This window comes from Amblyomma americanum, chromosome 1 (genome assembly GCF_052857255.1).
Source record: "Amblyomma americanum isolate KBUSLIRL-KWMA chromosome 1, ASM5285725v1, whole genome shotgun sequence".
NCBI lineage: Eukaryota > Metazoa > Arthropoda > Arachnida > Ixodida > Ixodidae > Amblyomma > Amblyomma americanum.
Genome location: NC_135497.1, coordinates 100,001,869 through 100,028,986, shown reverse-complemented (window position 1 = coordinate 100,028,986; position 27,118 = coordinate 100,001,869). Strand labels below are relative to the sequence as shown.

At 44.8% G+C, this 27,118-nt stretch overlaps 2 protein-coding genes across 15 annotated transcripts in view; both read right to left on the bottom strand.

The window, feature by feature from the left end:
• Window positions 1-27,118, bottom strand: part of LOC144113346 (uncharacterized) — a 69,616-nt gene that overhangs the window by 35,898 nt on the left and 6,600 nt on the right. For 5 of the 14 annotated variants that reach the window (XM_077646376.1, XM_077646380.1, XM_077646374.1 and 2 more), the window contains 6 exons: window positions 26,470-26,611; window positions 23,980-24,120; window positions 21,828-22,141; window positions 13,004-13,107; window positions 12,264-12,395; window positions 11,815-11,925 (listed from right to left, as the gene is read on the bottom strand). The gene's annotated coding sequence lies outside the window, so the exon portion shown is untranslated. Of the gene's footprint in view, window positions 1-4,817; window positions 4,901-11,814; window positions 11,926-12,263; window positions 12,396-13,003; window positions 13,108-21,827; window positions 22,142-23,979; window positions 24,121-24,378; window positions 25,624-26,469; window positions 26,612-27,118 lie in introns of those variants that run through there. The other 9 variants (XM_077646381.1, XM_077646377.1, XM_077646373.1 and 6 more) reach the window with 6 other exon arrangements.
• Window positions 2-14,892, bottom strand: LOC144112802 (inactive selenide, water dikinase-like protein). Its single transcript, XM_077645619.1, has 6 exons — window positions 14,851-14,892; window positions 12,264-12,395; window positions 3,832-3,848; window positions 2,950-3,143; window positions 1,404-1,613; window positions 2-183 (listed from the first exon to the last, which is right to left on the bottom strand). The coding sequence occupies exons 1-6, from the start codon at window positions 14,890-14,892 to the stop codon at window positions 2-4; spliced, it is 777 nt and encodes a 258-aa protein (XP_077501745.1).

Sequence of the window (27,118 nt, the reverse complement as noted above, 5' to 3'; positions counted from 1 at the left end):
GTTACCACAGCTTGGACTCCTTGTCGGCTGAAGGCACTTCGAGCATGCGTGGAGAGTCCATCAGCCTTGCTACCCACTCCCCTTCAACGTCTTCTATGATCCACGCTGGGTCTCCCTCCTGCTGCTCAATTTCTTTGCAATATGCTTCGGCATTCTCCTTTGGAAGGCACATCAGCAGTCCGCCTGAGAAAGGGAAAATGGAAACTTGCAACTCACTAACGCTATAAATTTCAACAGTATAAGCTGTCACTGCAACCTATGAAATAAGCTTGAAATGAAATTGCCGCTGTTTTACCGCAATTCCTGTATTGCCGCTAAATTGCTGCAATTCCTGTGCTATAATTATATATATATATTTCATGCACTCCACTCCTTCTCTAATGCCCCGCAGAGGCCTTAAAGGTATTGAAATAAATAAATAAAATAAATAAATAAATTCCATATGCTAATATATTGCAAAGAGAATTTGAGAAAACACCCAAAATGATGCTTTAACACGTTCATTGCATCTTGGGTGACCGGTGGGTGATCCAAGATACTGAGTCGCGCGATGAAACCATCGCTATGCTCTGATTTATCAAAGAGCCTGTGGAAAGGACACACGCTATGACGCTGTTGCCATTTATTGGCATTCCCAGGAAGTTTGCATTGCCAAGTAAAAAAAAAATTTTTGCTACAATAGTGCTAAGGGCAGCGTTATCTATGTGAAAACAAGAAATTTTCTCTATGTGAAGCCTCGAGAAGTGCCAAAGACCTCCCTACTCCACCCTCCACAAGAACCACGCATCCATCACCAACCCGTTGCCTGCCTCCACACACCAGAAGCCCATGCAGCAGCAGAGCAAAAAGAGCAACAGTAAAATCAAATTCAAAGAGACAGTGGAAAAGCCAGCTGCCCCCGGAAGCATACCCAACCGTTCACAGACCCACCATGCCCCATTAGCTAGGGGGCTGCCAACCTAGACACCCTTTAGAAAAATTCTGTTGCACTCGGCTTTAAGTAAAAGCATTCATTAAAGCAAAAGCATCAATGTAATCACTGAGCGAAAATCCAACTGCTATTACAGTGTTCGCGCATCAGGTTTCATGATCGTCCTGTCAATTTTGTTTTCTTTTGTCCTGGTACTACTCAGAGTAGAGCATCTGAATTACATAAAAAAAATCAGAAAAGAGTTTCACCTAAAAGGAGACAACAACATATCCTTCCAAGGAACAACAGGAGATTTTCAGACAGGAACACCATCTTTATCATGTAACTCTAAATTCTGCATGCATTTTAGCACTTCCTGATGGTGAAAGCTTGAAAAGTTGTGTTGTATCTATTTTAAAAAAGCTGTCAAAGACATGAGAAGAGAATACAATAGAGAAAAAAAAATTTCACTGGTTGTCAGTCAGTGGCTCACCAGACGTCTCGGCCGAATGGCCGTGCATTAGTTTGAAGGAGGTGCCCGTGGCGGGCAGCAGGGCAGGAACCTTGGCTATGATGGGCAGCGTGTGGATCACAAACCCCACTGAGCGCTGCTGCACCTGCACCAAGTTCTGGGCATGGCCGAGCAGACTGAAGCCTGTCACGTCTGTGGCACCGTGGCAGCCATGCTTGTGCATCAGCCGAGCTCCAGGAACAACAAAGGCAAAAAAATTTGTTTTGACACAGTTTCTGCACAGACAAGAGTGAAGTGAAAGTCAATGCCCACTTGGTCACAAAATACACAACTGATGAATAGTCATACAATGCCTCTCATTTCATGATATAAAAGGAAAAAAATGTAGCTGGTCTGATAAAGACCTGCTTTGATCAAAACGAAAACTTTTCCTCGTCAAAAGTCTGCAATTTTGTGGTAGCCTTCTTGCATGCAGACAGTGAAGTACTAGTAAGTGGAACACACATACTTGCATTTGCAAAATGTGAGACTGCATAGATACAACCAACATACCCTGTGAGGTGGTAGTAACTAAATTACTGCAGTCTTTAATGTTGGTCGCCAGGTTATCACTGTCGCCCTTCCCATGGGCTGCTAACAAGCTAAGATATTTTCATGCAATAAACAAGGAAGCAAAAACCAGACGGACAAAATACAGCACTTCCGAACCCCACCACCTTCTCAAGGATAGTGTTTTCCAATCTAATCTAACCTGTATCCTTGTTTGTACTATCCAAAGACACGACTTTAATGATTTTCATTTTTCTTTCCCTTATTCATTGGCATCACACTGGAGTGAACGGCCGTGGTAGTAAAGAGACAGCCACAAGGATTGGATGCATCACAACAGAAAACAAACAACTGGTGGTGAGGGGAATCCTCAGTCCCCTAACCAATATTTCAACAAGACGACTTTCCTTTTCTCCCAACTCTTGTCTAGCTGCGACAGCATCATCACTCTTCGTGCGTTCACCTTTTTACATCTTCCCTTCCTTACTTCTGCCTTTTTAATCCTTCTCCCTGCTTGCCCATCCCTTCTTTTTCTCCAAATGAACATCCCAATTTCTTGGTGCATTTACATGTTATGGTGTCCTTTGCTCTCGAATATTTTGCAGAATCTACCATGTGCAGCAACATCTCCTTAAGTGCGTTATCAAATTCTTGGAGCTTCTTTTTATTTGTTTGCACTAATGACCTGCACTTTTCGTTTTCAATGCTATACCATATCCCATCTCATTATTTATGTTACGATTACTGTAGTGGAAGCTCTCTTCATCATGGGACATGAGTTTATTATTGTTGCCCTGACCACTGCTGTACTTCAATTATCAACTATTTTGTTGTCACCTCCTTAAAGCATTGCTCACAGTTTGTATGCACTTTAATATCCGTGCACTCTCTTTCTGTGACTGTACATGTTTCACCTCTACAATACCCCAGGAAGGCATTGCAAAGACTGCCATAAATAAGCACATAAGCAAATAAGCAACTAAAAGACAACTGCAGACACGAACAAATCTGCACCAACCATTGAGATTGAGACGTGCCATGCAGTCCATTGCACGGACGTAGACCCTGCGTACATCTTCTTCACTGATACCAGCCTTGTCCAGCTGAGCACGGCGCTCCAGCTTCTCCAGCCACTGGTGAGCGTTCACTGCTACCTGGGTGCCAAGGGGCTTGGTCAGCACCAGCACATCTCCAGGCTGTGCATTGTCTGGCCTGTAAAGGGAGCATAACATTTAGCAATTCGATTAAATGGCCAGGCTGATGAACATTCCAGTTTTTGTCTAGGGCTTTCTCTGTTGTTCTGAAACAACTTGCTTTTAATGACGGAGTGACTACTTCTGTAGCTAACATTCTCCAAGGATAACGTTGAGACAGGCATGGCATTACTATTGCTGTCATTCTTTGCTCTGGAGGAAGGCATATGTTCAAGGGTTCTTGTTGCAATTCTTTTTTGTTTACATTATATTGCCATTTTCAAAATTTCACTGTCTATGCGACAGACCTGCTGGGCCTTTGCTATAAGTACTCTACTTGCAAAAAGTATCAGCGTTGACTTAGTGGAGTGAAAAATGCTATAAGAACATCGTTGGTGGGTGTGGGATAGCACTTGACATAATGACAATTCCAATAAGACATGATTTGAACTTGTGCAAAAGTGAATTATGCAGTACAGTGAAAGCTCGTTAATACGAAGTCGACGGGGACGACGACAGTTCAAATTGACTGACGTTCGAAAAAACAAAAGTGAACAGAATAAGCATTTGGGAAGCAGTTGGGTAGTGAGATTAGCCATTTCATTGTCCTAAAGAATTCCTTCAGCACCTCTTACCTTTTATCTGAAGGCCTTTTCTTCACCTTCAAAACTGAAGAGGCGAGTAGCATTCAGCGCGTCCAAAAATACCACAGCGGAGGGCCCCACTGAAGTTGCAAAAGGCATACAACCACCACTGAGCATAGTCACAAGGACCACCGTCTCGTGTCTGGCGCTTTTCGACCAAACCCTATAGTGCAACCTCTGTGACTTGCAAATTCACACTTGCGAGTCGCGAGATTGCGTAAGCATTGAAGTCGACAAGCAAAGGTAACCCGGACGGCCACACGTATATTGTCCGATTTTGCAGCCATTCCTGGCTCGAGGCGCACACTGCCAAACCAATGAGTGCGCTTTTTGGCGATATCCTGTTGCGATAATGCACTGGCATCAACTTCACGTCTGGTTCACGCAGGAAGTGCCGCTTCAGCAACGCCAGTTGTCGACAACAGGGTGATCCCGGCAGAGGGCTGCAAGCCTCGACTACGGAGCTATAAAAGGACGGCAAGGCCAACGCCTCTCCGCAGTTTGGCAGCAGCGTACTATTGGGACCACATCACGTATCTTATCTGCCTTTTGCAGCCTGAAAAGGAGCGGAAAGAAATCTCGGAAGGAATTGCTGCTTCAGCAACGCCAGTTGTCGACACCAGGGTGATCCCGGCAGAGGGCTGCAAGCCTCGGCTACGGAGCTATAAAAGGACGGCAAGGCCAACGCCTCTCCGCAGTTTGGCAGCAGCGTACCATCGGGACCACATCACGTATCTTATCTGCCTTTTGCAGGTGAGGTATTTTTGTTAACTTCAGTGCCCGCCTATTATGTGGAAATTGTGCGCTGCTGCCAAACTATATTGACTGATGTGTTGAATGTGGTGTACTTAAAAAAAAGAGAAAAAACGCTGTAAAATGAGAAAAGACGACCGCGATACTGCAAAAGCAATCGAAGAACTGCAGCATGAGCTAAGAGCTGAATTGAGAGCTATAAAAGATAGCCTACAAGGAATGACAGAACTTAAAGATGGAATTCAGCAAGTACTGAAAGAGAACTGTGATCAGAAAGCAGAAAATGATAAACTCACACGCAGGCTTGATGAGCTCAAGCAGTATCAGCGCTCCAACAACCTTGAGATCAAAGGCATTCCACTCGATGGTGAACCGTTATCTATTGTGCAAAAAATTAGTGTCATTGTTGGAGAGGAAATTACAGAACAGGACATTGACATATGCCATCGTGTACCCACTGCACGCCATGATGGATCAAACATTGTGGTTCGGCTTGTCCGCAGAACTAAGAGGAACGCAATACTTAACAAGGCCAAGAAAGTCAGGATGGATGCAAAAAAGCTTGGGTTTGAAACCTCCTCTACTGTCTATGTAAATGAGCATCTGACAAGGTATGGTAAACAGTTGCTTGGTGCGGCGATTAAGAGGAAGAAGGAGGTGCCATGGAAGTTTGTCTGGACCGCTGGATGCAAGGTTTTCGCGCGAAAAGACGAGGGCTCTTCGGTAGTTAGGATGACTTGCATGGATGATCTCGAGAAGATGACAGCCAACGAAGAGTAGACAAACTGTCCTATATTTCTGCATGGCACGCATTCAAGATGGACACAGATATAAACTGCGAATACCATAATTTTGACTCTTAATTCATTCCTAGGCAGCCCGCAAAATCGCCTGACAGTACTGCATATAAATGCACGCAGTATTTGCAATAAGCAAGATAGACTGCATGATCTGTTGTCATCCTTTGCATTTTCAATTGATGTTATACTTTTCTCGGAAACCTGGCTTTCAGTGGGCGAGTCTCCACCACAATTTGAACAATACAGGTATAATGGCTTAGTTCGTTCGAAAAATAAGGGAGGTGGTATGACCGTATACGTGCTGCAGTCACAAAAACATGACGTCATATCGCAGTTTTCAATGGTCACAAATGATGTGGAATGCCTCACAATGCGGTTAGATGCAGCTGTGATTGTAGTAGTCTATGGGCCTCCTTCACCCCGCGACGTCACGAAGATGCGGTGGCGCTGATGTTAGCAGCGACTTTCGCATGGTAGGCAAAACAGGTTCCGCTTGCCCGTGCCTACCGCAGCTGCCGCAGCTACCGGCGGCCGCTTCAAGCCTGTGCACTGCAGAAGCAGCATGTATTGACCAGCTGCGTCACTGCTGGATCCGCGTAGTAGCATAAAAAATATTAAATTAGCCTCGATAGGTTTCTCGCGCATAAATGCCGCATTCGGAAACTGGCTAACAGGCATTGGGCCACGGTAGTAAAGCGCGAAGTCTGGGAGTCGATAGGCACTGCCATTCAATGCACTTAATAGCATGCAAGTTACTGCATTCATTCACCTGAGCTTCAGGATAGTAGGCTGATAATTGCTCAAGGAAAAAAAAGACATATGCAGCTGCACACGTACTTATCACCTTGAGCCGGAGTGCGCGGGGCGCCGACAGGTTCACTCGCCCCCAAGGAATGCGTTTTTTTGTTAATAGCACACCATGTTTTAATGGCCCGTTTTGACATTTAATATTTACTTGAAACTATTTCTTGATATGACGACGTAATTATTTCATTCGAGTAGAAAGAAGTCTGGTAATTTGTGTCAATCTTGCGCGGTCGCGTTGGTGTGCTTAGAATAGCGTACCTTAAGTGTGCTAAACGCCATATGCTTGTTTAAAAAATAAAAAAAATAAAAATAAAATAAAATATGCTTTTTCATTGCATCATGCATGTGTCATGTTTCATGAGGTAGTACATGATCGCGAAGCTTGTTTGGAAAGAAGCAGCCGCAGGTGTGCTACTAACAGACACGTGGCGAGATTGAGAGGGGACGCGGCAATGAAAAGTGTTTTCGTTATTCATGCATGCGATATGTAACTAAACTTGGTGCAAATATGAAATTCCTATGCTAGTTTCAGTAATTCCTTTTATTTATAGTCAAGTCCCCCAAGGTCTCAAATAATTGAGTAGATAGTGCGGTTTTTTTATGCCAGCATGTACATAAAGCCCTGTTCTGTACGATGACGCGATTAGTTCTTTTTCTATATGATCGGTACTTAAGCATGCATAGTTACATGAAAACGTTTCTAACAAGAAAAAACTAACACAGTACTACACGTGTAGGGAAAAAAATCGATTTATTACGCTCCTCAACGTCTCAGGAATAGTTTGTGACAAATGGAATAATTTGATTTTCATGCGAATTACGAAGGTGAATGATCCAGTCGCAGAAAATGTGAGAGGTCACAAAACGAACCTTAAAGTTTATTCCCTCGTTTATGGCATCTTCGCTTTCGCTTTGGACAAAGAAATGCGGCACTGAAAACAAAGAAATTACCTCACAATTTTTGATGACCACACTTCTAAAAAGCGTAATTTATAAATTTTTACTCAATATTTTGCTATAACTTTTCGTCACGAAACTAGACTTCAGGGCTAGGAAAGAAAATAATTCTAATAATAATTGGTTAATAATTGGTTTTTGTGGAAAGGAAATGGCGCAGTATCTGTCTCATATATCGTTGGACACCTGAACCGCACCGTAAGGGATGGGATAAAGGAGGGAGTGAAAGAAGAAAGGAAGAAGAGGTGCCGTAGTGGAGGTCTCCGGAATAATTTAGACCACCTGGGGATCTTTAACGTGCACTGACATCGCACAGCACACGGGCGCCTTAGCGTTTTTCCTCCATTTCTAGAAATCAAAAATTTTCACCAAATCAGCCAGCTTAACAAGAGGACAAGTCGGCCTGGCTGGTGCGTGGTCATGCGGCTAAAAACAGCGCTAAGCGAGACAGGAGATCGGGGACACGACGCTGTCCCCACTTTTCGCACAGCGCGACACATACGTATGTCAGCAGACGATGAGCGCACGTCTGCTCCGACGAAACAAGGCCAGCACTTCCCCTCACTACTGTCCCGAAGTAAAATCATTCCGGCTAGTGCAGAGTGTCAAAACTTGTTTCATTCAATGCCTAGCGCATAAATAAACGGCAGGAACGCTTTCTACATGTTTACTACTAACCATATATACAATACAGTGGCAAACTATTTCTCTTTATAGGCCGCACGTGGCCAACGCGAGCTCGTGTACTTCAACAAATTACTAAGTTGGAAGCATCGACCATTGCTATGATTTGCAGAAACTGGAAACGCGCCTACAAGCCTTGAAAACCCGTGCTCAACACCTATCCGCGACGCCATTCCCCGACCTTTTGCCTACCACGAGCTCGATAGCGACTGCAGCGCCACCTCGTTTGTTTACAAACATGCAGGAGGTCTATAGGCCACCAGCAGGGAACAAGTTACACTTTTTTGAACACATTGAAGCTCTTCTTCATTACCTCAGTAGTTCAGGGCTTCCCTTTGCAGTCATGGGTGACGTGAATATCGACATGCTTTCTCACAACCCACCGGCGAGGCAACTGAACGAACTGATAAATTCCACTGCATGTGTGAACCTTACTACAAAAGCGACCCAACTCACGGCAGAATCTGCCACGCTACTAGATATCTGTATCAGTAATATGCATCCGCCCCGGCAGTATTTCTGGATTATTATCAATAGATATAAGCGACCACCTACCAACCTTTTGTTCCATTCCACTTGCGAATTTTAAAAATAAAGAAAGAGAAATTAAAGAGTCACGCATTATAAACGAACGCGCTCTGGAAATCTTTCGCTCTCTTATCAGTACCACTGACTGGCAACCTGTTCTAAGTGAAAAAGACCCGAACAAGTCGTATGATGTGTTTTTCGATAAACTTATGTTGTGCTACGATCAGTCTTTTCCAGTAAAGACGCAGAAGCGGCACAGTAAAAAAATAAGAAAACCATAGATCAGCAAAGCTATATTGAAGATGATAAATAGAAAGAACAAGATGTACCACGCCTTTGTTAAATGTCGTGACCCGACAGAGTTTACTGAATACAAGAAGTATAGAAATATGGTGAACTCGCTGGTAAAACAAGTGAAAACTCAGTATTATGAGCAGCTATTTTCAAAAATAAGAAGCAATCCCCGAAAAATATGGAATGAAGTTAGAAGCCAAACCAATCAAGAGAAACCGTGTGTAGACTTGTATATTACAACGCCGAAGGGCGTCTTGCCTGGCTGTGCCGCTGCAATCGCCATGAATAACTACTTTGTTTCTTGCTCCATTTGCGCCAACCTTAACACAAAACAAAAAAATAACTCTGTTACTAGTTGTGCTGACTTTGCAAATTCGATCATGTTCACTCCCGTGACACCTTCCGAAGTGAAACGAATAATTAATACGTTAAAAAATAATACAGCTGCTGGCTATGATGACATTTCATGTGGACCGATAAAATATGTAGCTGATTTAATATCTATTCCTTTGGCTCATATCATGAATTGTATGTTCGAGTTTCCAGACCGCTTAAAGATAGCACGCATACATCCGATTTTTAAGGGTAGGAACAGCTCTGCTTTGACTAACTACCGACCAATTTCAGTCCTGCCGATCCTGTCCAAGCTTTTTGAACGTGCCATCAATGTCAGGTTACAAAACTTTTTCAATAAATATCATGTAATCAGTAATATGCAGTACGGATTTCAAAAAACAAATCTACAGAACCAGCCCTGCTTAACATAAAAAATGAGATAACAAATTTTGAACAAAAACAATATACGCTTGGACTATTTCTAGATCTGCGTAAAGCATTTGATTCTGTGTGTCATGATGTCCTCCTAGTTAAACTGAATAGGTATGGGATCCGCGGAATACCACTAGAATTAATAAAAAGCTATCCGTCAAACCACTATCAATTTGTCAGTTTTAATAAATTTCATCTCCAGTTCTGCCAGTTAAAAAAGGTGTTCCACAGGGATCTATTCTTGGGCCTTTGCTGTTCATAACATACGTAAATGATTTATGCTCTATTCCTAATACCCCGAAACTAATCATGTATGCAGATGACACAAATGTATTTTTCTCTAGCCATCCACTCCTGGATATTGAACATGCTGTCAATAACTATTTGTTCCACCTGTCTACTTGGTTAAACACAAATAAATTATGCTTGAACATTGAGAAAGCGAAATACATATTGTTTGCACCGCTAAACAAGCCTAGGAAATCTCCCATAGAAATTCTGTTTGATGGCAAAGAAATCGCTCAAGTCAAGGCTCAAGAATTTTTAGGCGTGTGGTATGAAGAAAGCTTATCGTGGAATTCTCATGTTAACAGCCTCATAGCTGACCTAAGTAAAACAATTGGCTGCCTCTTTAAGCTTTGTCCACTCATCCCTCAATGGTTACGAACTGTACTTTCTTACTCACTCTTTTACTCCAAGCTTTCCTACTGTGCTTTAGTCTGGGGTACCACTACAAGTCACAGTTACAAAAGATTAATTACCCTGCAAAAAAAAGTGTTAAGAATATTTGAGCAATATCACGGCCCACCGGAACTACTGCGGACAAGGCCGCTTTTCCTGAAATACAAAATGCTAAAAGCCAATCAAATTTATTATTTCAAATTGCTTCAGTACATAAAAAAAGCGAAGCTTTACAGTGTACAAAAATCCAATGCAGCTCCAGCATACCCACTCTATAGGGAAACCTTACGGCTGCCAAAAATAAGAACGAATTATGGACGACAACATATTGAATATCAAACAGCTAACCTTCTAAATAAAATACACAAGGATTAACAGATCTGAGTGCTAATGTCTCCAAAAACAGGCTTAGAGCTCTGCTGCTGGAAAATAACTTAGAACTCACATAGTCTGCCATGTTTCTGTCCCTAATTGCTATTTTTTTAGGAGTGCATTTTCATTTGTATCTTGCTGTTGTTTTGTTATTATGATGTTGCAATTCTTGTTGTTCCAAAGCTTGCAACAACCATGTTCAGAATTTTGTTATATATTTGCAATCTTTGTACCAAGTACTTTGTGTCGGCATGTAAGAATTATTGTTTGCTGTATACTGTTATTTTTCGTTACATGATTTATTTACCTTTTTTTCCCTTCTTATTTCCCCCAGAACATTTGGTGTGAAACTTTTTTTTAAAGCTATGTTTAACATTTGTGCCAAACTGTATGCGGGGCAAGAGCCATCGTCAGGCATTTCGCCCTTTGCTCTTGCTCCTCTTTCTGCATCAGAAAGAAACAAATAAATCAAAAATCAAAATCAAACCTTCTCTTCAAGCATTTTGGCACAGTAATTACTGCAGACTGAAGACAATTCTAAATGCGGTACACCGTGTAGATTGACTGCTCCGGCCGCAACCAATCACATGAAAAGGGCACTGAAAAGCCGAGACAAAGACACGCAGCAAACATCAGCCAAGCTCCAAATCATTCATTTCGCACACGTCGTAGTTTCGTGCATGACTGCGTGGTTTCGGATTTGGAGTGCTGAAGATGCTGCGACATGTCTGATTCGCTGTAAGCATCTCGTCGCTGGTCATGTGATCGACTTCTCAACAGCAAAACCCAACACAGGAAGCTACTGAAGCCTTCGAGATCAACACATACAAGCAAGCCGGCTCGGAGGGCATGCAGTTAGTTGCCACCGCTAGCACAGAGAGAGAAACCCCTCCCTCGTTTACCCAGCCTCTCAGGCCATTTTAACCCTGCCCACTTCTCCGAAGAGGTGGTCAAGCCTAGTGGGGATGTTTCTTGGTTCACCGCGTCCCCCGCCCCCCAGGCGCGGCGGCATGTTGTTCGAATTATTGGTGGCACAAACCATTCATGTTCAAATTAACAAATTAATGGGCTATGTTTCACATAGACACCAGTGGAGCATGGCCAGACCCAGTCATACAGTTCGAATTATCCAGAAATTCAAATTATGAGCTTTGGCTGTACAGTCAGGTATTTCCACGGGCAAACTACATCATCAGTGTGGTGATTCTTTGGGTATTAAGTAAGGTTTATCTGAACTTTGTAAACCATGCTCATGCTGGAAAAATTCATCACACATAGTGCCCAACAGACACAGCCTCAAATGCTCACATTTTGCATTTCATAAATGCTAACACAGACAAATACAGCACGGAAAACTTAATTCATTGCAGAATGAAAAAAGGGAAAGGATTACTGCACTCACGAGATGATTTCAAACTATCTGCAGACTGATGATGCCACGCCAGCAATTATAGGCCAAGGATTGAGCAGTCTGCCCTCCTGTGACCCTTGTGCCTGCTTGTTCAGCCAAGTCCTGTGGAGAAACAAATGCCATTCAAGCTAGTTGCACCATGCTTATGACTTCAGTACTGGGGCATAAACTCAGGCAGTGAAAAGATCTAAAAGCTGAAACACTTGAACAGCTGCTCTCTGACATGGACATCTCTTGTAGATCTTCTCTCAAGTTATCTCTTCACCATGCTAAGCGCACGAACTTGAAAAAGAAATCTGAGACTGCATTCAAATTTTGAGAGCTCACACAACTAGTGCCCTCACACTCACATTAGCTCTGATAGGCAGCCATGGCCTACACACACCTCAAAACATTGATGCAAGCATCTTAGGTTTTACTGCAGTAGGGGCCGATCCTACCTTGATTCCCTTGATGAGAAGAGGCTTTTCAGTAAGCTTGGTGCTGGCAGCCATTACCATCAGCATGTTATCGCAGCGGGTCACGCCAAGTGCATAAAGACCAGACAGCACATTGGCACATGCTGTCTTGCCCTGCAACAAACAAAAACAATGAATAAGAATACATCCTGTACACATGGTGCCAGCACAGGACACCAACATGAGGCCTGTCACCAATTTGATTTATTACTGTGTAACAACGAAGATGTGTCAGCGCAGTAGCGGCAGTGCTATCGCTGAGCGCGCGCTGCTGGCTGGCTCTAGAACAACCGCCGACGTAAGGTAACAAACGCCGTTACTGCATTGACACATCATTGTTACAATTAGATTTATTTACACGTTTATAGAAAGTATATTTATAGTGTGGTTTTGAGCCCAATAAGACTGCTCAGTAAGTGACCTGTTATCCAGACTAGCCAATAAGTTAACAAAATTAGCACTTTAGAAACTCTGATTATAGAAAAAGTTTGGCGATACTCCTACGACTACAAGAATATATATTTAATACTGCTTTGTTTAGTTTTATTGCCTGTTATTAAACCTACAGACACATAACTTTCTGCAAAAGAATAACACTTAGTATTTTTTGTAGAGTCGACCAAAGTGACAGCAGAGCACTGTGATGTTGAGGTTTGAGAATACAATCTGCCATCAGGTTACTAAATGCAGGTAAGCATTTTTTTACAATGTTGAACACTTACAGCTATGTAGGGGTCTTCAACAGATGGATAGAAGTAATCAATAGTTTGAACCAGAGAATAACCAGAATCTCCAAGGGGCACAACACTGGAATCCATGCCAATGTCTGAATGGAAAAAAAATATGTATATTAGCCAGGTTGTTATGAGTAGCTTCTTGAAGAAAGGGACATTTTCAGGGAAGTTATCAGAGTTACTACATTTAAAAGCACTGTACAAGGCACCCAAAATTTCTTCAATGAGGTTAAACTGTCCACACACTATCAGTGTTGGGTTTTGTTCCCATTATGACTTTGAGAACTATAGACACCTAGCGTTAGTTCCACGTTTTCTCCTTTCAAAAGATGCATTAAACATTAGAATACTTATGCCACCATGTGGTATTCACCTATGAGCACTAAATAATTTGTATCCGAATTTCTTCTTTCATGCTATTTCACTTTAATCAACCGAACGATAGCTGAGACATGTGGTTCACACTTAGGTAGCATGAGGCACGAAAAAGAAACCTGTAATATAAATGGTGATACATAGTTTCAATTCACTAAAACACTTAAGCCAGCTTGCTTCAAGAGCTGGAATGACAACAAGCAACATATCAGCCGTTAAATTGCCGTTCTTTTCGTGTCTCATGTGTCCTACTTGTCACACCCACCATTTGGTTGATGAAACTGAAACTTAAACAGTGCCAAGAAGAAATTCAGTTATAAATTTAGCAGTCACAGGTGAGTACCAGGTGGTGATCTATGTATTCTAATGTCTAAAGCATGACTTGAAAGAAGAAAAAGTGCAATCAAAAACTTTGGTGTCTATAGTCCTTTTGTGAGGCTAAATTTGTACTGAAAGGGAACATTATTCATAATCCAACACAATACTATGTTGAGACACACGAAAAGGAATGAAACATAGTCTACCGGCCTGTACCCGAAAGTGTAATGAGCTTTATAACCGAACACCAGAATAAAGCTGGCCACACAACTGTAAATGTTTAGTCAATCTGCTGTACCAGAAGAGAGCGTCGTGCATGTCTTCAGCTACTAAATTCTTTAATTATTTATTAAATAATCAGTGTGTATTGTAAAACAGAGTGCAACTACTTGAGTGTCTGTGTTCAGTTTGTAAAACTAAAGTACACTTGGATCTTTATCAACATTAATATTACCTCACTGTCATATTTCAGTCAATGACAGCCATTGTCCCTCCCTCACGCTTTCAGTGCGAAAGCACTATTCCACATGTACCAACCACTAGCAAGAATCTTGTCTTGTGCTCATACTATCCCGAGCTCGGGTCAGTTCGGAGCAGCATCGCGCAAGCTGCAGCCAATCGGATGAAGCTCAGGTAACTTCAGAGAAGCATCGCGCCAACTGTAGCCAATGGGAGGAGGGTGTTGTGTATTCTGTCTTTTTTTTGGGGAAGGGTGAGTGCGTCTTTCACGAACGCCATCGTTTACTACTGCCTGTGTTTCTCGTCGCCCGTGTGCCCTACTTTGAGTTTTTGTGTGTGTGTGTGTGTTTCCTACGCACGTGTGCGCGACGGGGTGCCATTGGGGACCGGAGCAGTGCTGGGACACTCCCAGTTTTTGGATCGCCGGTGTCTGGCCCGGGATCAGGTTTCGACAACGGTGCCCAGGAGGTGAGTTGGGCAGCGAAAGGCCGGGTGCAGCTGAAACCGGCCGGTGCCTCTCGGACTCTCGGCAAGACAGTGGCTTCTTAGACGGCAAAGAAGGGAGACGTTTGTGCCGGGTGTTCCGTCTGACCACTCTTTGTGTATCCGTAAAGTCAATAGTTTTCCTTGTCTGTTTGTTAAAGAATGCGTCTACGAGTTGTCACTGTTTCCTGAAAATTCACCGTCTCACGATTCGACTCTCCCACACGAATTTCTCGCAACATGGTGCCGAAACCCGGGAACTGCAATCTCCAGGACTTGGAGATCTTCTGAAAGCTGGAACCAGGCTGCGACGGTAACGGAGAAAGTGAGTGACGCCACGGTTCGTGTTCTGCGCAGTCATGCAGAGATCGAAAGAAAAGAGAACAGCGCGTCGACAGCAAACTGCCAATAACAAGCTGATCAACGAGGCCAAGGCAGCTTTGGGAACGACAGACATCGGAACATTGTGCTCCCTAATCGAAAGACTTGGAGCCAACAACGACGAGTTGCTTAAGCTGAACGCCGAATTGGAAGATTCCATTGCTGATGAAGACTTCGCTTCTGAGTTTGAGACGGTCATGCGGTACGAGGACGCAGCATGCTTGGACAGCTGAAGGCGAAAGAAGCTGAACTGCTGAGAGCTCCTCGCCTATTGGCTACACAGCCGGCAGAGCCACAATGAGGAAGCCAACATGGCGGCGGCGAAGCTGTTCACCGCAGTGCAGTCAAGCTGCCCACCCTCCAGCTGCAGACCTTCAACGGTGAGCTTCGACAGTGGCGCGGCTTTTGGGAGCAGTTTAAAGAAGCAGTTGATGAGAACGGAAACCTCACAAAGGGAGAAAAGTTTCATTACTTAAGAAGCCTTCTGAGTGGAGCGGCAGCACCATCGATAGCCGGATTACAGGCGACAGGGGAGTGCTACGACGATGCCATAAACATTCTATCCAAGTGCTTTGGCGACACCCAACAGATTATCCAGGAGCACCTTGCCCATCTGAGATCGCTACTGTCCGTAACATCATCGGACGACGTGCGAGGCCTGCGAAACTCGTGGATCACGTTCAATGCCATGTGCCCGGACTGAATGGGTTGAAGGTGAGCTCGACCACTTATTCTGCCATGATGATAGACATTCTTTTGAAAGCCCTACCTGCTGACATCGTCGTTGGCTATTATAAACGGCTGGCCAACACTCCGGAGTGGCCGCGTTCACCTAGCGACACTCAGAACGGTGAGGCTACATCTGTCACGATCCCTTCAGACGGTGAGCTGGAACAACTTCTAACTTTTTTTACAGTCGAAGTTGAAAGCTGGGAAAAGAGCAGTATTGGCAGCAATAGAGACTACAAGCAAGTCAGACAGGAAAGCGAAAAGAAATCGTTGTCTCTCCCGCCGACGTCTGCGGTACTGCACGCAACTTCCCAAGTAAGGGAACAGTGCTTTTTCTGCGGCTCACTTACTCACAACGCTGCAGACTGCGACAGTAAAATAAACAGGGAAGAAAAATTGCAAAGACTTAAAGGGGACAACCGCTGCTTCCGATATACCTTGAGAGGACATCACTTGAAAGACTGCCACCGCCGACTGAAATGCGGGAAGTGTAGCGGCAGACATGTGTGATCAGTGTGCAACCCAAACTGGAAGCCGAAGAAACTAGAGGTGACTCCAAGATTGGAGATTAACAGCTTGCATGCAAGCAGCTGAAATTCCGTCAACAATGAAATTCTTCTGCAAACCTGCCGGCTTTGGGCTATTAGAGAAGGTAGGCGCAGTTACATTCGAGGCATCGTAGATGGGGGAAGTAACCGCAGATTTATCTGTGAGGACATCTCTAAATTTTTAGGCCTCAAAGAAAGTAAAAAAACCTCTCTCCAGCTGAGTACGTTTGGGACAGCCACATCAGCACCAGAAAGACGTCGTCTAGTAGAAGTGCATCTTTGCCGCCAGTACAGTGACAAGGAATACATTATAGAGGCCATTGAGGTTCCTTTCATCTGCAACGACATAGTCCAGGTGCCTGTCGAAAACGACTTTGTCAAAGCAATAGAAGAGACAGGACGGCCCATCGCGGACAAGCTTCTACTGCTGGAAATGCCAGTGGTACCCGGAATTGGGCTTCTTATTGGCGCTGAACCCCTGTGGAAATTCGTGACGGGCGAAATTCAATGCTCCCAGCAAAACGCTGACTTGGTTGTCCTGGGGTCGGTCTTCGGTTGGATGTTTCAGGGTCCGATATCCGTGCATACCTCAGTTGACAATTCAGCCAACTCCTGTGTCCTCAGGGTAAGCACAGTCCTTGAAAGCACTGAAAGACTTGTGAAAGGCTTCTGGGAATTGGAAAGCATTGGCATTATGAATCATACCGGAGGGCCGAATGAGGAAGCGGAAGCGACTGTGGGTGTTTCAAAGAAACATCAGAATGAAGAACGGCCGCTACGAAGTCGCCCTTACTTGGAAAGAAAACAGTGGACAACTTTGCGACAACCACTCACAGGCACTACAGTGACTGAAGAGCCTACGGAAAAGAATTCAGCGCACTCCAGAATTTGGCGCGGAGTATGAAAGTACAATGCGGAGCTACATAGATATGGGCGACGCCAAACGTGTAACACCTGAAGAGCAAGCGACCGATCAGGCTTATTACATGCCACACCACGCTTTTTTGTCCAGTGACTCAAGAACGACAAAGTTATGCATTGTCTTTGACGCCTCCTCACATGAACAAGGGTCTTCCTCCCTGAACGAACATTTAGAGAAGGGCCTTGTCTCTTAGCTGATCTGCTCAAACTGCTGATTCGTTTTCGACTTCCTCAGATTGCATTGACAGCTGACATTGAGAAGGCATTCTTGCAAATCAGTGTCCGAAAAGAGGACCGAGACTCCTTGCGCTTTCTCTGGTTTAACGGCTTGCCTTTAAAGGAAGAACCTGATCCTGAAGTAGAATAGTGGCGAATGAAGCGTGTGCCGTTTGGCACCAAGGCTAGACCTTTCCTGCTAAATGCCACCCTGCAATATCACCTTAAGAGGGTTGAGGAGCCAAAGCAGAGAATAGCTGCGCTTCTGGCGGAGTCGTTCTACGTCGACGACCTGTTGCTTGGAGCAGACACCGAAAAGGATGCGGAGATTTTTGCGCAGGCCAACGATATTCTTAGAGCTTGCGAAAGTGGTCGTCGAACTCAAGTCACTTGCAAGACCTATTTGCTTCGCAGGAGGGACTGAATGACTCGGTTGGAACAGTAAAAATTCTTGGGCTTATTTGGAATCCTGCAGAAGATACGATCACCATGGCCACCAAGTCTCTCTCAAGCATTTTGGACAGAGAGAACAACTGAAAAAGACTTGTTCTACAAACCATCGCCAGAATATTTGATCCTCTTGGATTGCTTGTACCATTTACCATACAAGCCAAGGCACTCTTTCAGGAATTGTGGCAATGACACATTGGTTGGGATGACAAATTGCCCAATGATACTTTCAGGAAGTGGGAAGACTGGAAGTCGGAGCTAATGGACCTTCGTTCACTGACCGTACCCCGATGTGTTGCTCCAGTAGTTCAACCGCAGAGTGTACAGTTGCACATCTTCTGCGACGCCAGTCAGCGAGCGTACGGGGCATGCGCCTACCTGCGACTACAGGACTCCAACGGCAGTGTTGACACGGAACTCATCTACACGAAAGCGAGAGTTTCACCCCTAAAAGGTACGATTCTTCCCCGAATTGAACTGATGGGTGCACTGATAGGTGCTAGAATAGCCAAGTTTCTGGAAGGCTGCTTAATGATGTATGCTGGTCGAACGAAAATGATTTACTGGATCGACTCCAGCATAACCCTTCATTGGTTGAAAGGAAACCCTTTGCAGTGGAACCAGTTTGTGCGAAACAGTGATCGAGGTTCAAACCTGCACAGAGAAAGAACAATGGAGGCATTGTCCAAGTTCACAGAACCCCACTGATCGTGTGGCATGTGGAGTGACTCTAGTCTTCAAGAAGACCGACTGTGGTGGTTTGGACCGTCATCGCTTTCAGAGACAGAGGAGTCCTGGCCAGCTCTGAATGAGTTACGTCCCAACGCCTGAGGAAAGTTCGGAAGAAAGGAAAGAAGTAAAGGTGTTGCAAGTAAGGGCATTTATGCCGATCTTGGACCTGGCTCATCACAGTAGTTTTTTCCGAGTTTTACGGATAACTGCCTGGGTGTTCAGATTCATAAGTGCTTGCCGGAATCCGTCTGGCATAGTTTCTTCTTGTCTAGCAACGGAAGAGGTAGAAAGGGCCGAAGCATACTGGTTGAAAGTCGTTCAGGAAGAAGCATACACGGATGACATATCCCGTCTTGGCCAAGGGCTCTCATTGAAATCACAATAAAGCTAACAGAAGTTACAGCCCATTTTTGACCCTGAGGGACTGCTACGAGTAGGAGGGCGGCTGCACTTCTCTGACGAGAAAGAACAGGTGAAGCATCCACTGCTCCTCCCTCCCAGCCATTCGTTCACGGAGCTCGTTATTCGAGACGCTCATTTACGAACATTACACGGCAGCTCTAGAGACTCTCACAGAAGTGGGAGAGAGGTTTTGGATCCCACGAGGACTTCAACAAGTAAAAAGCGTTGTAAACAAATGCAACATGTGCCTCAAAGGTCGCGCAAAGCCTGGAGAAGCTCTCACAGAGCCCTTACCAAATGAAAACGTTTGCCGTTCTGAACCGTTTCAAGTGGTTGGCATAGACTTCGCCGGGCTGCTCTTCACTAAGGACAAGGACACGGTCTCCAAATCTTACATTTACTTTGCTCTCTTCACTTGCGCAGTTACGAGAGCAGTTCATCTGGAGCTTGTCTCAAACCTATCATTCGAAATGTTCCTATTGGCTTTCATACGATTTACCGCTTGATGAGGACTGCCATCAGTGATATACACTGAAAACGCCAAAGCCTTTCAGAGCGCCTCTAAAGAATTTGCAGCATTGAGAGACTCTTTGTTTTACGGAAATTTCCACGACCACTGTGCCAAGACACGCATCAAATGGAAATTCATCATGGAAAGAGCAGCATGGTGGGGTGGATTCTGGGAAAGGATGGTGAGGACTGTGAAGGTTTGCCTCCGTAAAATCCTACACCAGGCAAGACTCACCTTCGAACAGCTTACTACAGTACTGCAGGAGGTGGAAAGCATTGTTAACCCCGCCCCCTAACCTACATTTCTTTGTCACCAGAAGACCCCGAAATTCTTACTACGGCACATTTTTTGACAGGAAAGAGACTGACGTCGCTACCTTCTCCGTGTCATATCAGTTCGTCAATACAAGCTGTGACACGAAGGTGGATGCACCGCAAACGATTGCTGGAGCAGTTTTGGAGACGATGACGGAATGAATATCTTTTGACACTAAGGTCGACGCACACTTGCGGAAAACAACAGGCTCGACAGACCTCTGTAGGAGACTTAGTTCTCCCCCGTGAGGATAAGGCGCCGCGACACATGTGGAAGACGGGGAGGATCGTCGAAGTGATCCACGGAAGAGATAACCAAGTCTGAGCGTGTGTTGTGGAGCAGCCCAACGCATCCACATTGCAAAGGCCGGTACAGCTTCTCTACCCCCTCGAGTTGTGTGTGTAGTGCTGCCACTGTTGGGGCCGGGAGGTTGTTGTGTATTCTGTCTTTTTTTGGGGAAGGGAGAGTGCGTCTTCCACAAACGGCATCGTTTACTACTGCCTGTGTTTCTCGTCGCCCGTGTGCCCTACTTTGAGTTTTTGTGTGTGTGTGTGTTTCCTAAGCACGTGTGCACGACGGGGTGCCATTGGGGACCGGAGCAGTGCGGGGACACTTCCAGTTTTTGGATCACTGGTGTCTGGTCCGGGATCGGGTTTCGACGACGGCGCTCGGGAGGCGAGTTGGGCAGCGAAAGGCCGGGTGCAGCTGAAAGCGGCCGGGCCCCTCGGACTCTCGGCAAGATAGTGGCTTCTTAGACGGCAAAGAAGAAAGACATTTGTGCCGGGTGTTCCGTCTGACCACTCTTTTTGTATCTGTAAAGTGAATATAGTTTTCCTTGTCTGTTTGTTAAATAATGCGTCTATGAGTCGTCACTGTTTCCTGAATATTCACCGTCGCACGATTCGACTCTCCCACACGAATTTCTCGCAACAGAGGGCATCACGCCACCTAGGTCACATAAACTTGTGGCAACATCACAATCTGCCCATTGGATTGTGAGGAAACTGACCGCCGTGGCAGTTAAAAAAATGATTGGTCGCAAAAGGTTGCTCGGGAAGAGCAACATGGGTCGCACGATCCCTACCGGTGGCTATGATAGAAACAGACACCTGTCAATGCAGTGGCACATCCCTTAACTGCTGTGCCACTGCGCTGGTAGTGGTACGCCGCCATCTATGAATGTTAAGTAGAGAATTACCACCTCTGCCTATATGGGCATTATCCTACTAAACCCCTCAGAGCGGCACTTAAGTGTCCCCTGCTTTCACACGTGTACTTTGTTTAACTACGTTAAACCCCTACCACTTTTATTTTGTTTAAAGGACACTGAACTTGAAAATCACTCACTTTGTGTGTCACGCCACTAGTGAATTTTAGGCACGAAAGACTGAACAGAGTTGACTGAATGCCAGAGGTATTCGCTCACCAGTGAATAATTCAAGAACTGCAATTCTATAAAACTACAGAAGCATGAAACAAAACGATCAATAAGTATATCCTGCATCTCATAATACATTCATTTCAATGCTGGTACAATGAAAAATCTTTAATTCCATCATTACATAAATGGCAACCTTGTTGACTGTCTGCACTGTTCTGAACATTAAATAGCTAGATCAAGACAGTGATCAACAATTCCAAGTTGATGAATTTTGCATTTTTGGTAGGCTGGGCTATAGTGAAAAAAGAGCAGAATGATGTTAGCACCTGCTATAGCACACTAATGCATGCAGGTGAACAACTGAGTACTTTGCACCAGTACAAGTACATAACACCACGACGAATACTTATGTCCTGAATCCAGTAGTACACTCGTTTCACTGCCGTACGGTTACAAAGCGTCACTGCAGTAGAAAAATCTGCTGAGCGTATCGTTCCGATACTTGTACAATCAGGCAAAGACAACAACAAAGTATATGCACAAGTGTTCGGTGTACAAATTAAAACAAGCTGCTCCAAAGCTTGAACGCACCGATCTGTGATCCCTCAGGGTGGTACAACACGGCCTTCTGTGCTTCGCCGTCTCCCCTCAGCGAATTGAGCAGCTTGTTGAGCACACCCTGGGGAACCTTGCAGCCTCATCTTTTCATGTCAACCAGGCCCAGGAGCCAAAACTCTGGCTCGAGACCATGCTCGGCGTTGTCGAACGGGTGGTAGATCACCGTCACGCCGCTGGCTCCGCGTCGGAACATGTAGCTCCGACCGGCGACAGCATCGACATGTGCAGCCTCACCACTCATCGTGGCGAAAGTTCGAATGGCCCGTGGCAGTGGCGGCTAATGCAGTCTGAGGAGGAGAAGAAAAGGAAGTAATGACACCTCCAGCCAATCAGAATTGATCACCGATCAATTCAATTAATTCACACAGTGGAGTGGCAGCGGACAGCTTTGCCCAAACTGACTGCTCATGACAGCCAGCCGACTTGCCTGCTCGCATTCCTCGGAGCCTGTCGAACGCAGCTCCAATGTCGACCAAGAACCGTCTTAATGCGCTTCACTTCCTTGCTTGCTGGCACTTCCCTATACGTTTCCCCACTTTTTCTTTTATATGTAGCGCAAAGATTAGTAGTAGCACTGCTACCTGCTCAAAACTATTTTGAGTTGCCACCTAGAGGCTATTCTTCAGTTTGCCGTTGTTTGTTACTAAAGGCATTAGAAATACTTTTTATTTACTTTATGATTACAAATGCAAAAAAAGCAAAAATGCTATTGAAATTTCAAATGCACGCAACGTTACCTAAGCATGTAGACTTTATGCACACACACACAAAAATAACTTGCAGTCACTAAAAACCGCAGCGCCAGCAAAAACAAAGTGGCAATACTTGGACGCCATCTGGACAGTGTGCCTGAATGTTGTGTAATCCCTTAGTGACCTGACGAAATCAGCAGGAAAGATAAAGTCGCAAGTGCTTCGGAAAGCTCCTTGAATGCAGGCGAAAGAACATTTAACTACATCAAAGACTTTCTCTCTGATAGAACGGCTAAAATTCAAATTGGCACAATCAAATCCGACACCTCAGTTTAGGAGACAGAGGAATACCACAAGGATCTGTCCTGTCCCCCTTATTCAATATAACCCTCAACAAAATGGCACACGAAGTCACCAAAATCCCACACCTAGAACACTCTTTGTACGCGGACGATATCGTCCTTTGGACCACTAAGGGGAGTATCGGCACGATACAAGACACGCTACAACAAGCGGCAGATGTAGTAGTAGAGGAGGCACAAGCTGCAGGACTTCCGTGTTCCCCCAAAAATCCGAAGTCCTCATCCTACACCCAAAGCGTCAAAGAAAGAATAAAGCACCTCAGATCAAAATCTACGCAGAAGGGGCAGCCATCCCAGAAGTGGAAACACTAAGAATAACACGACACACTAATTAAGAAACTGAGAAACACCGTCAACCAAATCTCCCTTCTCATCAGACGCATCGCAAATAGGCAAGGAGGAGTTAAAGAAGCCGAGACCAGGAAACTAATCCAAGCCTTCGTTTTTAGCAGAGTCATCTACTCTACACCATACGACCTGGATGCTCTAATTAGACAATCCTACAAAATTGCACTCAACCTCCCCCGTCATACCCCAAATTAAAAACTACTCCAGTTAGGAATTATAACACCTTCGCAGAAATGATGGAAGCACACCTCACCGCACAATACGAAAGACTATCAGGCACTGAAACGGGACGTTTCATCCTAAAGACGGCAGGAATACAATATGAAGGAACCCGTACACAACCTTGCCAATTCCAAGACACATGCACAAACACTTACTAGTCCATCCTCTGCCCAAAAACATGCATCCAGACTACTGCTAGGGAAGTAAAACTTCACGAAAGATTTTCAGTTCAGAAAGACACGGTGCATGTGGACGTGGCAGAACATGCGGACATAGACGCCTTTCCCTAGCAGTTTTTGATCATCGAGGCTCTCCCCTCGCATCGGCGACAATCGATGAAACAAAATTTCTGGAGGAGGCAGAGGAAGCTGCCATAGCTTTAACCATTACCTCCACCACTGCCAAATACATCATCAGCAACTCTAAAACTGCAATTCGAAATTTTGCAAAAGGAAGGGCCCACTCTGCAGCCATCAATATATTACAAAAAATCTCAAATACCTGCCAGATCACATTGATCTGGGTCCCCGCCCATTCGGGCCATCCTGGAAACGAGGCGGCGCACCGATTTGACCAAGGATTCGTGGTTAACCGGGAGGTGCGCTACCCTGAGCTCAGGTCGGCCAAGGAGCGAGTGACAACCTACAAAGAAATTACTAACCACTTCAAGAAAGAATGACAAATCCTCCAAGAACCACGTACATCTCTAAGTAAAACATAACTCAGCTGGCGGCAGCTCCAAACAGACACTTTCTTTAATCCGTACATGTACTCTATATGGTTCCCAGAGCAGTTTAACCCCATCTGTTCTCTCTGCGGACACCTTAAGGCAGACACACCACACATCATCCAATACTCATGTAATCAAGACAAGCCGTCGAACAGTCTGCAGCTCTCTACCCAATCGCAGTGGGAGGCCGCGCTGCTCAGCTGGGACCCGGAGGTTCAGCTCCGAGTCACAGAGTGGGCCGAAGAGGTCGCCGAACGACATCACCTTGATCTGCATGCAAGGGATGCCAGCGTACGCGTTTCGGCCTCGAATACGCAAATTACAGTCATCAAATGCCGGCGCTGCTTCTCAGAGAGGCATAATGTTTAAAACCGAGCCCCTGAAGCACATGTACACAGCCAGATCTGAACGAAGGGCATTTCAAGAAATGCGAAATAAGCAGTCACAACTTGCAGCTTTGCAAGAAAAGAAAAGGCTTTATTCGATGCGCTCTTGAAAAGCCTATAACATAAAATTGCAAAATACAAGTGACAGCATCAGGTAGTAGCCAATAGAGATATATTGATACTGACTCAACTTAAAACCAAACAGATGACACAACACAGGATAAGACATGAACTCAAGAAGGGGCTGGACTAACAACTGAAATTTTATTGAAGGAAAGCCGCAAAAGAAGATCCACAAAGACATGCGTGTGCACAACTCCCCAAAGCAGTGAAAGGAGGAAATACAATCAAAAGTCACTGGCATACTAATGAATCTAAAAAAGCAAATTCCTTACAGCGAAAGTTTACCGACGGCTTAGCCACACGTGTCCTTAGTGTTACCGATGCAGTAAGCCTCAACTATCTGCCGACAGATTTCTCCCTTCCGTAAACCACTGATGTGTTGCAGAAATTAGGTGTGCAAAGAGACAGGCCATCCTCAGATTTGCATTCAAAAGATTGAGTGTGCAGTGCCAGATTAGAATTTGCCTTCCCCCTGTAGCTTGAAAGTGCTCAGTCAGGTGGAAATTCAGACATCTGCCTGTCTGCCCATAGTAGTTGCAGCCATAAGGCAGTGGAACGCAATAAACTCCATCACTTTTGCAAGTGGTGAACCTTTCTATATGTGACACTGTACATTGTAAACGATTACCCATAGTTTTATCAAGCCTTTTTTAATAGCGGCGCAAAGGCCTCTTATCTTGCACTTAGCTGTTACGACAACAGCAACATTAAACTTTGCCGCAACTTTCTTGAGACTGTGCGAAATACTGTTGAGGTAAGGTCAGCATCATCCGAGTATGTGTTCCTTTCCCTCGAGCGAGTGAAAACACGCTCTGACAGGTTGGGGAGATGGACAAGTGGGAACCCAGCCGCCATTAGCCGCCATCGGTAAGGCTAAGGACATGTGCGTGGTTAAGCTGTCGGTGAACCCTCAGGAATTTGTTTTTTTAGATGGTTTACTAGTGTGCCAGTGCCTTTCGATTGTTTTTCGCCCTCTCACTGCTTTGGGGTTTGCACGTGTGCATCTCTTTGCAGGTCTTCTTTTGCCGCTTGCCTTCAATAAAACTTCAGTTGTTAGACCAGCCTCGTCTTGTGCTCCTCTCATCCGTGTTGTGTCTTCCGGCTGGTTTTAAGGTGTAATACTGAATGCCAGAAAACCGCCGTTTTAGAGTCAAGCGCACTTATAATGGCTGCAGTTAAAATGAGTGTTCATTTATTATAAAAAATTGTGCTCACTTCATTAATATATGCACGAATCAAATGACACTGCATAACAATAAAAAAAGGACTAACCCTCATGGCGAAACTGCAGTTAGAGTGAACAAGGGGGCACTGTAAACCTGCCCCCACATCTCAAAGCTTGAACTTCAGGCCAACGCAGAAATCAGATCAGATTACTTATCAAACTGCATGACACTGCCACGCAAAGAATGTGACCACCAATAAAAAAGGCGCAAAAAGCAAACTGTAGGTAGCAGCCAATCTCATGCAATCTCATGCAGACAAGCTACAAGGTCAGGCCAACAAAGACGTGGAAGGAGAAATTAGTCTAAAGGCCACAACAAGCACATAATTATTAAGGTTTTTCACAGCACACTGAGCCCTTTAAATGGCAAATACTTTCCTCAAAAAACATACCAGAAGCGGAAAATTTTTTTTTTCACCTATCAATTTTTTTTATGTACGTCACTGTTCTTGAAGCATGGGTAGGTGCAGAGTAGCCAGTTTAATGCATGCGTCCCTAAGCAATGCCATGCCAAAAACTGTACTTACAGAAAAAGCTTGCTTTACTGAGTGAATACCACTGGCCATTCACAAATTTCCCAGCCTGCTCCAGGTTACTGGCTCAAATCGCACGCATCACTTGGTGGCTTGCACGACTTCCATGCAACCCTTGGTCTTTAGCTGGAAAAAACTGAGGGATCAGCAAAATATCAAACTTTGTATGCATTGCTTTGTTTCAATGAACGACTAAGAAAAAAACAGCGTTTTCCTTAAGCACAACTATTTTTTCACACTAGCTTTCTACAGTAATTCACGTTTATCGCGACCTCGTTAACGCTGACTTGCTGCATGGTCCCAGCACTACTGTGTATAGTTCTATGGTTTCAAATGCTTGTTAGCTCTGAGCCCTTGGCCTTGCACTGGTTAATGCAGAAAACCTCGGAAAGGGCAATCAGAGCTTTGAGCTTTGAGCCATAGGTATTCAGAAGCTCGGTGGTTCAGTGGGAAAACGTTTGGCTGGGCGACACAGTAACAAACGCTGCTACAGTTACTTTCACTCCATTGCAAAATACTCGCACAGCAGAGACCTGTCCTCCATTTTGCAGTGCAGAAACAATCACTGAAATTCAAAGCATGCATACTAAATGCACACCTACCTTCGAACACAGCTTTAGAATTATGGGTATAATTATTGCAA

Coding starts and splice junctions, on each gene's coding strand:
- LOC144112802 (XM_077645619.1), bottom strand. CDS start 14,892: ATGTTGCGAGAAATTCGTGTGGGAGAGTCGAATCGTGAGACG. Junction 12,396..14,850: donor GAGAGTCGAATCGTGAGACG/GTGAATTTTCAG, acceptor TGTTTGTTGCAG/GGCAAGACAGCATGTGCCAA. Junction 1,614..2,949: donor GGCACGTCTCAATCTCAATG/GTTGGTGCAGAT, acceptor TTGTTCCTGGAG/CTCGGCTGATGCACAAGCAT.